Here is a 12,011-nt window from a genome sequence, read left to right as displayed (position 1 = left end):
CTCCTTTGTCTGAGAGAGAAGCTGCAGCTCATGGTTGGGATCGTGCTCATTCACATTGACATTGTGACTGCCGCACAGTGAACTGAGGCTGGAGATGAGAGACCCTGAAGACAGAGGGACACATTGGGAATGACGCTTACTAATGTTCCTGGCCATGGAAACGTTTATACACTCGGTCTGATAGATACAGACCAAGGGCAGAAATCGTCTCACTGGTTGGTATCTTTGGTGACTCCAAAGCGACCCTGTGAACCACACCCGATTCAGCATTACTGAAGCAGTTCGCTCGGCCCCTGACAATATATGACCACATCAGCAACAGCCAATTAGCATGCCGAGGAGTCTGGTGGGGGCACAAAGCGGACTATATTTGTGTTATATGCTCTGATACTAGCGAGGGCTTCACCGCTCACGACACACCAACACATGAATTAGAATGATGCATAGTTCAACTGGTCAAACACTCTGAAAGTCTGAAGTCCTGTTAAAGGCCCACACCCCCTCCCTGAACCAGAAATGCTGCTCCTGTAGCAGCTGTTTCAGGAGTCTCAAACTGGGCCAAAATTCCAAACTGTTATAAAGTAGCAGGCCAACATTGATTTTTAGTGAAAAGAATCTTCCCCCGGAAATAACAATGAACCTTTTCAGATGGACCTAAACAAGCTTTGCTTAACAACTGAAGATACAGTGACAGGTCTGTCTTTCACAGGCAAACAGATATTCCACTTGTCCAGGAAGCTCAAGTTTTCTGCCTTTCTTTTCTCCAGGGCTAGCACAGTGCCAGTGTTATCATTAGCAAACAAGGGCTGTTTCCGAAACCACCCCCTATACCCTACATAGTGCACTCAATAGTGTGGACGCCATTTTGAAATAGTGTCCGAAATGTTAGTGAGCATCGCTGTACCCTATGTAGTGCACTCAATGTATCCCACAATGCACTGCGAACAGTAGTGTACGAGCAAGCACCCTAACTCGGAAAATGTATCCCATCAGCCTTTACGGTATCACGTGACAATCTATCAATGGCGGGCCAAAATTGTCCTTCGGAGTCGTCTGTTCCTCCTCACCAGACGACGGGATCGCAGCAAAAGAATATTTAAGATGATGAAAACTATTTCTGGAGCCATTTTGTGATGCTGATGATGATGATGTCCTTTCTTGAAATGTTTTCAGTACAGTGACTTGAGAATGTACCATCATGTCATGGCCCGAAAATGTCACTGGACACTAATTATTTTAGATTATAAGGAATTGTTATATAATTATTGACATTAATATTTCCATCTATTATTATTATATAAAGAAATTAATAGGGTAAAATATTGCATTTTCATAAAATGATCGCTGAATGTATTTCTGATGGGTTAAAATAATTAAATGGACCTGGCCACTTTTCCCGGCGACCGGTTCGTAATTATTATGGGACACCATGACGTCACTTTACGTATGCCGTAAATGACACCGTTGTCCGAATACTAACTTTAAATTGAGTGCACTACGTAGTTCACTCAATCCATGTCCCCCATGTAGTGAGTAGTGAACAGGGAACGAGTGTGTGGTTTCGGAAACAGCCAGGGTCTCTAGTACTACGGTCTTCTTCATTTTTGTGGGTTTTCTTGGTGGTTAGCAAGCAACAAATTGGTGCATTACTGCCATCAACTGATGCGGAGTGTGGATTTACACATCAAACACCAGCAGAGCATTCTGGGATGTGCAGTATTAGCGGTACACGCGCTGTAGGCGATAATAGCAGTGGGCCAGCTCTAATTGTCATTTTGGCATGGCTGCACCAGGCTATGAACAGGTGGCCACTTTGAACCATGAGATCTTGATGGTCCACAGAAAGCTGATTTTAAATGTTTCCTTCCTAAACATGGCAGTAACACAGCTGGAATACAGCAGTAAAATCAGATAACCAGGTGTGGCATGTTACTGGTGTGTTACATTACAGTAATACGCCAGTTAAAAAAGTAAGGAGGCTACCTGCTTTTGATTGTTAGTCTTTAGCTTAAAAGCTGCATAGTCAGCATTTCTTCCTGCGTTATCTATGACGAGGGTGTGGACATGAAGCCCCAAAAGACGCTTCAACACAATTAAACTAGCGTCTCCCGTAAAAATCCATAAATAAGCGGAATCACGCTATAAGCTGCAAGGTGCAGTAGTTTGCAGTGCTTATGGTTAAAACCCCATGGTATCATTCATGCTAGCTAACCGACCGTGTGTGACAGGATCTCCCACCACCAACAAATTTGTTTTCTGATGCAATAGATTAAACGTCATTTTAACAGTTGGGTTAAATATAGCTTTGTGTCTGTGTGTGTGTAAGGGCGTGTGTGTGTGTGTGTGTGTTTTGCTACAGTACTGACTCAAATTTAGTAAGATAAAAGCATGGCTGACCCGTGTCACACCGATGGCCTCAAATCAGAACCGCTGATGGTGCTGTTCTGACCATGAAAAGAGACAAGAGGGTGTTAATAATGCTACCGTTCCAGCCTGTCCTGTGGTTCATCCAGTAATTACCAGATAACACCAAATGTCAACGCGTTCAACCGTCGGCACAGCTTGCAAACTGACGACGAGAACAGCCGTCATATCGCAACAGCACATAACACCGAAACTACGGCAGTGATAACCGCCACTAGGTGGTGGAGCAGTTTTCAATGGGAGGAAAATAGCCTTTCTCTGTGATCCAGGTCACAAGAAACAGCAGCAAGAGCCACAATAGGACAAAAAACGTAATCTGGGGGAGAGTCATGGGCCCAACGGTGATGCAGTAAAGACGCTTGAGACAACTCCAAATGTGCAACATCTGAAGATTCAAGTCTTGATCTCAAGACATCTCTGATCAAAGTGAGGGATCCTTTGAAAAAACCGAGGGACAAAAAGACAGAAATAACAAATAAGTTGTAACTCTGAAATGTAAAAATCAAGAGCAGCTGCATCCAGCTATGTTTATCAGGATAAACCCAGAACAATCAGGTGTATTCACACAGGTGACCAAAAAAAAGACCAAAATGGTGGCGGTAAACTCTAGCAAGACACCCCCTGCTGTGCTTCTCTTCTCTTTCTTGTTGTATCAAGAAAAGCCATTGGCGCAATCTTCTGCCAGAGGCACTATTTGCTTTTTCCAGATACAATTCAGAGACCACAACTATGTTGGATAGGAGCATCAGACAAGATCTTCTGAACCGCTTTTAGACCTTTCAGGGTCACGGAGAGGGGCCACATATAGGCAGGCCCATCCATGGATGAGTCGGCAGTTCGCCGCAGGGCACCATATGAGCAATTGTGGGGTTGATACGTTGCTCAGGGGCAACTCAGCAGTGCTCTGGCAGCTCCCCCTACTACCAGAACACCTTCCATGTTTTGACTGCACCGGGACTCAAACTGAGAACCCTCCGCTTCTCAGCCCAGCTCCCAACAGACTGAGCTACCAGCACCCAGACCAGCACCCAGACAGACAGATGGACGGACAGACAGACAAGAAGCTGATCACGCAAGGGCTATAGACGCCAATGGCAACATGACGAAGGGAGGGAGCAAAAGCGTATTAAACTCTTCTTCTCTGCAAACAGGCCTGGTTGATCTTTCATCCCTCTGATTTGTTCGCCTTTACTGGTTTTAGCAACATTTATATTTAATACAAAGGAAACGGACAGTGGGACAATAAATGAGTGTTTACTAGGAAATGGCTCCTGTGCGCTTCACCGGACCCTGACTTCTCCCAGGTTGCTATGGAAACACGCCACGAGAGGCGGTGCTTCGGCCTCTATGAGTGGAATGAGTCCGCAGGCCAATCAGACGCTGCCATGAGGACTGAAGGCCAAGTCCGAGAGCCAATGGTGCAACAAGTTCAAAAAGGCTTCCGCTCATTGGGGTTTTTGTAGACGGTCTCTGGTTATCATTTCAGTTTCAGTGCATCTGCTGCTTTTCAAGTCATTGTAATGGTGACAGAGGTGAACCCAGCCTGTCACCCCATGATTTCACCTCACTGTCACCACTTATTCTATGAAGAAGGAGAAGAAGAGTCCGAAATAAAGGTGCTGATTCGTGCACCTCTTAGCAGACGCAGCTCAAAAATTTTTTGAGATTCAGATAAACAGTCGTGTTTGATTCCACACAGCAACCCAGTCAAAGTGTTAATTGATATCTGGGGTTGAGGGACTTAGAAGGAACTTCCCTTATCAGAATCATCATGGGATCACATTAATAATATGACAAACATCCGAGGACTCGCCAGCATACTGCGGATATAATCCCTTAAATCCCTGAGCAACCGCTGGATGTAGAAGAAGGTATCCGGAGCAGAGGTGGGAGTTAAAAGCAGTTCTGCAGATATGACGTGCGGCTCCAATCATGGAGTTCGAGACAGCCTTTTGGTGGCCTGAGCAGAATCTGCCAGCTCAACGGAAACAGCGAAGGCCGCGAAGATGAGGCAGGTTGGAGGAGGATTTCCCACGGCCCCCACAGACCTGTCCAGAACGTCCAGGGAACATCTGTTCATGAGAAGACTTTAGATGTCCTCCACCAGAAACACAGCGTCTAAAGCAGGCATGGGCAAACTACGGCCCGGGGGCCACACGCGGCCCGTTAAACGTTTTAATCCGGCCCGCCAAACTTGAAAAATTAAATGAATAAACCTTGTTAATGTTATATTTTCACTGCAATTCTGGTGTTTTCCCACTAGAAAAAAGACAGTCAGGAGGAGAGTGATGGTGATATCCTGAAGGATAACAGAACTTTCAGTGCTTTAAAATAGAAATGTTTTTTTTTTTTTTAAAAAGGCACATTTTATTCATTGGATTTTAAGTGTTTTAAGACTCATTCCAAAGTCAGATATTTTGTTGTAATGCTTCTCTTCATTTTCATTTGAAATTAAAGCACATGTTTTCTCCATATCCCAAGATGTGTATTTTCTCTCCAATGAGGTGAGGTTACCAAAGCACTCCATCCATCCATCTGCTCCTGGTCCGGCCCCTCTGTCAAATGTTAGAACCCATTGTGGCCCACGAATCAAAATGTTTGCCCACCCCTGGTCTAAAGGAACCTTTTAAAAGAGAGGAATAAGGTCGATTGAGCAGGAATTGGAGCAACGTATATTTGCAGGTGATCCTTAACCAGTAATGATGTCGCACCGGTTCTAATCACATTCCAAGACACATGTTCACCTGGATGAGAAGATAACTCCAACCCCTTTGGGGAATGAAAGGATCTCGATGGAGAGAATCGTCTCTCTCGTAGGGGAGGAAAAATCATATTTGCTGCCAAATTCAAAGGAACAAATGGAATTGTTCGGACTTAAAATGAAGCTCATATAAACACGTTTGCATTCTGTACACCAACCCAGCTCATCAGCACTGACGCACGCTTTAACTGTCCACCAGCCCCGGGACGGCGGCGCGTGGGCTGTCTGGATTATTGCCGTTTCTCTTACAGAAATATGAAATTAGCTCAATTAGCGATCCTTGTTGCTTCGCTTCATCACCTGGCTCTAAACGAAATGATCAAACATTCGGCCTCCCGTGCCAATCCGCCGCTAATGCCATAACAGCCGAGCCATCTGATCTCTGTGTGCTGCGTGAGTGTGCGTTTCAGTCCACACACACACACACACAACACACACACACACACACACAAACACATACACACACACACACCAATCTCACTATTTCATCAACCGCTGAGTTTCGACAGCAACAGGGACACAGACCATATTCCTGGGGAGGCGAATCTCCGTCCCATCATTTCAACTCCACCTTAAAGAGGATTCTAGTCAGAAAACATACATACACACTAGTGAAATTGCTGTTAACATTGCTATCAATAATGCACTTACAAGAGCCTGAAGGATAATGGGGCCTTGAAAGCTTTGTTTGATTTCCCAAGCCGGGGGAGTGACAGAGACATGTACGTACACATGCACAAACACGCCGCAAGCACCACTGTTATGTAACCCGAAAGCCACGTGTTGCCGTGGGAACGGGGAAGGAGCAGGTCGGCGGGGAGAGAGAAAGACCAGACAGAGCAAGAACAAGTATCAAAGCAATAAGGACACTACAGGTAGCGATGTCAATCTGCCCAGTGCTCCCAGTGTTCCCTGCACCCTCTTAAAAGACATCCTCCCACAGAGAGGCACAGCTCACAGGTGGTAGTTCACTTCGGGTGAATACTACTGTCTTCTTACTCCAGACAGGCAAGAAAACACCATGAATAATGTTCAAATCCACCCACTGCAGCCATTCTGAAACGACAGTCTTGGCTGATGGGTGAAGGAAAATTAAAGGGATGTCAACTATTTGTCCCCAAAACACAAATCAAAAGTGTCTTTAAAAACATTATGCCCTTAAAATGGACCAAAGTCAGACACAGACCAAATATTGGGCCAAAATGCCAGAAGTGTAGAGACAAACGATCATAATTCATCTGGCTCAGGCAAAGGGGGGATCAGGAGAGAGCCAGAGTGTTTGTGTCTCTGAAAGTACAGTCGTTATGTCTGTCAGAGGCAGAGGAAAGGCTAATAATAGCAAGTGTTCCAGGTCACTTTTTAGCAAACTGGGCCAGTCACTTTGGCACAACACAGAGGTGTTGAATCACATAGCAACACCTTTTCGGGCCATTTTTTGATTGTTGCTTACTTGTGTGCTGGGACGGTCCTGCTGCCATTACACTGGTATAGTCTGGTCACCCTGGTGAGTAGGGTGACCCTTCCCCTCCGCTTGCAGGACAAAGCAGCAGCAAGGAAAGCATCACCAAAAAGGTTCCACTATCATCCACCACTGTGCATTTTGTCCTCCCTCGCTCCCTTTGGGATTGATGTCACAATCCCTTCTGTTGCCTTGGGGACGCATCTGACTGTAGTGGACTTGCAGAATGATGGCTGTGAGAGAGTGTCAAGGGAAGAGGAGGCGACGTTGAGAGTGTGCCAGGCTGTAAACAGATGACGGCAGCCCGGTCAGAGTTTTGTTGCTATGGGCCCAGCTGAAGCTCCTGTGGCCTGTGAGCAGAGAGAAAAGCAGGATCAGCAGGAGATATTTGCAGATTTGGCTGACCTTCTGTGCGAGTAAAAGTGGTTTAGGCTGAGGTCCTTGCAGCCTCTGGGCCCAGTGGGGATGAGAACGTCCCCTTTCCTGCGGAGTCGTATTGAGTGTCGCGCTCAGATGTCTTACTGAATACATGATGAATGCCTCCCTGTCTCTCTGCCTGTCTGTCTGTCTCTCTGCTGTAAGACACTGGAGAATGGCGAATATAGCAGTGTTGGTTCATGTGACACTCGCCTGTGCCTTTGGCCTACTTACAGAAGTGTTGCCCACGATCTGAATCTCCCCAATGCTATCTTGTCTCCCCACAGCGTTTCTTCTTTTCAAGCATCTTTCAAATACTTCATCTTCCTGTCTCATCTCAGCGAGAAGAACTCGCGTAACAGCGCAAAAATGATGGTGGGCCCATCCTGGTAGCGGAGCACTTTCTGTGCAGGAAACTGTGGAGTTACCGTGGCTGGAAGCCAGGTCCGAGGCCCGTGGAGTCTGCTCCTTCACGAGGTGTTCTCCTTTTCTTTTTAAAACTGCTAAGGGTTCAAAGGTCGGGGACATTGACATGTAGATCGACGCTAGCATACTGTCATCACGCTTGGACGCTGTTGCGATCCCCAGGGCTAAGTGTTGGGGTCAACTTTGCTCTTAAATCTGTGAACCTGTGGAACCACACCGGCATGGAACTAAAGCGACTTCCAAACACAAAGGAATTTCAGTAAAAATGGATCAAGACTGTACTTTATAGACATTTTTGTCTGAGAAAAAGTCTTTCAATAACCTTGTGTGTATACAATGATCTGCACTTTCGTTTCAACCCCAGAGGTTTAGAGAGTTTAGCATTTCTCCACCGCTCTAACTAAAATAAAGCAAACAATAAATAAAATGGCAACTATATTTTCAAGTCCACATTTTGGAAAAAGGTTGGACCTGTGAGAACAAGTGTGACCGTAAAGTTACCTAACTACCGTATTTTCACGACTATAAGGCGCACCTAAAACACTGAGATTTTCTCAAAAATCTACAGTGCGCCTTATAATATGGAGCGCCTTGTGTGTGGACTGAGTTCCAAAATCTGCTGTGCGCCTTTGGTGGGTGCACTACGGTAAACGCTCTGCCAATCGATTAGCGGCACACCTACGCGTAAGGATCCCCTAAAATGGCGCCGGTCAAGCGAGACGCGTACGAATGAGGCTTACTTTAAACTGCAGGCCATCGAATATGCGGCTGAAAATGGCAATCGAGCAATCTTAGTGTTTTCGCTTTATGAGGAGGCGGCATCTCTCCATACGCGCGAGGACAACTGTTGCGCAGCGGCTGCCCGCGGATTACCAGGAGAGGGTGGCCATCGTCCCCAACCCTAACCCTAACCAGGAGAGGGTGGCCATCTTCCGCACCTACTGCCACGACAAGATAACCGCGGCCAGCCACATCACCAACATGGATGAGATCCCTCTGACTTTTAACATCCCTTTGACCCACAAAGTGGAGAAAAAGGGACTAGCACGGTGGCGATACGCACAACGGGGCACGAGAAGTCGTTGTTCACCGTGGTTCTCGGCTGCCACGGAAACGGACAGAGCGCTGGATGACGGAAGGCGAACCAGGTTTCCCTCTGACTGCTGTGACAGCTGTGGCTGGGATTCAGTCTGGGAGCTGAGGATAGCTAACTCAGAGCTGGAAGACCCTGTTGTGATCCAATCAAAGCCAGGCTTGCCACTTTTACAAGCAGCAGTGAGTAAACACCAATCATCAAACGTCTGCGTCTCCAACCTACTCGGACTCTGACTCTTCACTGGGTCTGTTTATCTGGAAAAGGGGCAGCACCACCTCCCTGGACTGAAAAGCAGTTCTGGAGAAGCAGCTATCCGTGTTCCTGCGTCAAGTTTCTCTGGTATCGACCTGTGGTTTTCCTGCCCTGTTTGTGCAGTGGCATTGCATCTGCGACTCTCAGCCCCTAACGTCACTTCTCTTCCTGGTTGGCTGTCATGTAAACACCGAGTGCGCCCGTGCACATGCACGTACGCCCCGTCTCAAGGGAGCTGCTAATTATGACCACACAAGCCAGCGGAAATCCAACTTTCACAGCTGGCTTGTGCCGTTTGAGCTGCACCTACAGAAAAAGAAGCACACAATTCACTGCCGTTATTCCACAAATGCCCCCCCCGAGGGGCAGAAACAAACAGCGATGAGCTCGTGACTTCGAAGGAGGTGACAGATAGCACATTTCCCTGTCATGAGGACAAAGAGACAGCTTCACAGATGGATGCTGAAAGGAGAAAAGGGAAGAAGCACGCAAGATGAGAAGATGAGAAGCCGAGGGCAAGACGCAGGTCTTCAGGAAGAACATCACCAAGATCCGTCTGTGGTCCGTCCCTGGTCCGTCCCTAGTCCTTAACGCGCTCCCTCGCTTTTCAACACTGGCACTTTTGCTTGTTGCTTTTTCTGGGGGTTTGCTGAGTAATGCTCACAAATAAGGAAGTAAGAGCTTAGCTCCTAAATTATGCATCAAAGCTCCCAGCTAATAGAGCGGGATTAATGGCAGCTAATGGTTAATGCAGGATTATTGGAAATGTCATTATGCAAATGACAGCAAACATGTTCAACACTAGTTGCTCTCCGTTCACCCGGGGATGAAGGTTATTTCCAACCGTTCAGAAGAAAAATGATAAATGTAAAGAGAAGAGCGGGAACTCAGGGAGAACCACCCCGGCTGGACCTCAGAGGCAGGTCTTCATGTGAAACGGACCCAATTCCAGCTGACAACAATTAATAAAGCATCACTGCATCATGGTTGTGCTGTTACATTGCATCTGCCCCAGATTCTATAGCTCATCAAATATGGCAACAATATCAGAATAAGCATTCGCCTTCCTTCATTTTAGAGTGATTTCATCAGTCTGACAGAGATTAGAACTATTTATTATACATTAACAGCTTGTATTGAGCATTCCACGCTGTAAGCACACAAAACACACAAAATGTATATTTGTAAGACAGTGTCGCAATAACACACCAGACACAGCCGATTTTTGGTGTCGTAGACCAGCCATCCCCAACCTCTTCTGCGCAACGGGCAATTTTTCCAGACCAGCCTTTAAGGTGTGACGGACAAAAACAACAAAATAAATGATACGACCAACACAAAATCTGTGGTATTTTGTAAATATAATGATCAAGGTGAATCCACTGTGTATTTGTGCGGCCCGGGGATTGGGGACTGCTATTGTAGGATGTTGCTGTTGAATACGTTGTTGAGCTCAGACCCCCAAATAGTAGCTCGCTTCCCTGCAGATTGTAGTGCACAACTTTAGCGCATATCTACATGGGCAGCGGTAATACACGGTAACATAAGGTTACAAGATTGCTTTATGATCAAAGTCCCTCCGGAATCCAGGATGTCACCAACATTTAATCAACTGTTCTTTGGTCCCTTAGCAAGATTTCCCAAAAAATGTAATTCAAATCCGTTTAGGACTTTTTGTGTCATTTTGTCAACAAGCAAACCTCACAAAAGCCTGACCTCCTGGGCGAAAGTCAAAAGGTCAACTGCGTACCAATTAAGCCACTTGATTTCAGTCTTCTGACCCGCTGGGAGTAGAAATCCTGTGTTGACAGTTGGTCATATAAGCAGAAAATGAAGCAAAGAATCCCACCGAGCAAAATTGAGCAAAGCAAGGAAGCCGGTTGGATTCTTTCGTAGGGACCGTGTCACATTTATACACCTCATTTGAAAAAAGTGACCCTTGTTAAGCTGTAGGCCTCAGCTTTCTGGCCAGGCCACGTCTGCTCGCTGAGCTGGTGCTTCCTCCAGCTGGCCCAGTCTGAGTCAGCCTCTGTTACTGGTAAGAGCCTCCGGAAGAGCACTTGCATGAACACAGCTGAATTATTTCCTCTTGTTGCCTGAGACCGAGGCCAAAATTAGAGTTCCTCACAACTCCACTCAGATGTGACTGACTGGCCTGATATGAATCAGCAAAATCTCCACTGTGGACGCGCGACTGTGCGTGTATGCGCAATTGTTGGAGCAGGCAGGTGGTTGACTTCCTCCTCTTTGTGACGTGGGTACACAACACTTCCAACCAGGCGCATTTCGTGGGTTTATTACAGGGTTATTACAGTGGGGGAAAGGTGCAGGCTGTACATGACTCGGGGCCAAAAACACACGTCATCACACACCTTCAGCGGAATTTCCGACATTATGTCTAATAATTGGATTCATCCTGACGCGACGGGTGAGTTTGTTAAACAAAGTCAACTGGCGGCTTCTGCGAACGCACTCGGAAACAACTTCTTGGCACCAGACGCAGAGTTGCAGAGTGCAGAGTTGCCATTTAAAAAATAAAAATAAAGAAAAGAAAAGAGGGGCGGGATGTTTCCAGTTCGCGCCGAACCTCCGAACAGTCCGGCTCCCGGCGCCGGGCCATGTTTCCTCCGAGTCCAATTTCTATGTGCGCAACACTACCTGGAATGCGGACACCGCCGAACGCAGGAGTTCCACGAAGCACAAGATCCAAAAGCAACCCCGTAACATCTACTAGCGACCCGCATGACGCTTCCACACACTCACGCGCTCCAGAACCAGAAAATGTGGCGCATCGACAGCGCACGCCAAAAGTGCCCCCAACGCACCTGCGTACAGCCGCCAGGTCCCGCATCAGCTGAGCAATGAAAAGAACTTCACTCACGCTTCTTCTACTCCGGGACCAGGGCGGGTTGGTGCTGCGCTTGTGAAAGTGCGTGTGCTCGCTGGCAGGTGCAGCTGTGAATGAGGAGGTCCCGGCTGATGAGCCGCGCTCCTCCACTCGCTCGCCGTCGTAATGACTGCGTCCATTTCTCCATCCGCGCACTGTGGCTCCGTGTTCCTGCCTTTTCATTAGATTGCGTCCATGTGACACGCTCGCTCAGGCCTCTGTCAATGGAAACTTAAAGGGACCTCCCACGAGATGGCGCTTCGTGCGCGCTCACAGTGGAGTGCGCGCG

General features: G+C 47.2%; 1 protein-coding gene and 1 long non-coding RNA gene across 3 annotated transcripts in view; one reads left to right on the top strand and one right to left on the bottom strand.

Moving 5' to 3' along the window:
- Positions 1-11,933, bottom strand: part of net1 (neuroepithelial cell transforming 1) — a 40,833-nt gene extending 28,900 nt beyond the window's left edge. Inside the window, exons 1-2 of one of the 2 annotated variants that reach the window (XM_057022859.1) lie at positions 11,717-11,933; positions 6,636-6,994 (exon numbers count right to left, since the gene is read on the bottom strand). Coding sequence is in view for 1 of the 2 variants with exons in the window: in XM_057022857.1 (XP_056878837.1) it covers positions 11,717-11,905 (189 nt within the window). In the remaining variant the exon portion in view is untranslated. The remainder of the gene's footprint in view (positions 1-6,635; positions 6,995-11,716) is intronic. The other variant, XM_057022857.1, reaches the window with a different exon arrangement.
- Positions 7,683-10,177, top strand: LOC130519428 (uncharacterized). The gene is made up of 2 exons (XR_008948311.1): positions 7,683-7,816; positions 7,854-10,177. It is a non-coding gene; the product is annotated as an uncharacterized LOC130519428 (long non-coding RNA).
- Positions 11,934-12,011: the final 78 nt, after the last annotated feature.

The sequence above is a fragment of the Takifugu flavidus genome, chromosome 22, assembly GCF_003711565.1.
Source record: "Takifugu flavidus isolate HTHZ2018 chromosome 22, ASM371156v2, whole genome shotgun sequence".
Classification (NCBI taxonomy): domain Eukaryota; kingdom Metazoa; phylum Chordata; class Actinopteri; order Tetraodontiformes; family Tetraodontidae; genus Takifugu; species Takifugu flavidus.
The sequence above is the reverse complement of the archived record's forward strand: the minus strand, read 5'-3'. Positions and strand labels throughout refer to the sequence as shown.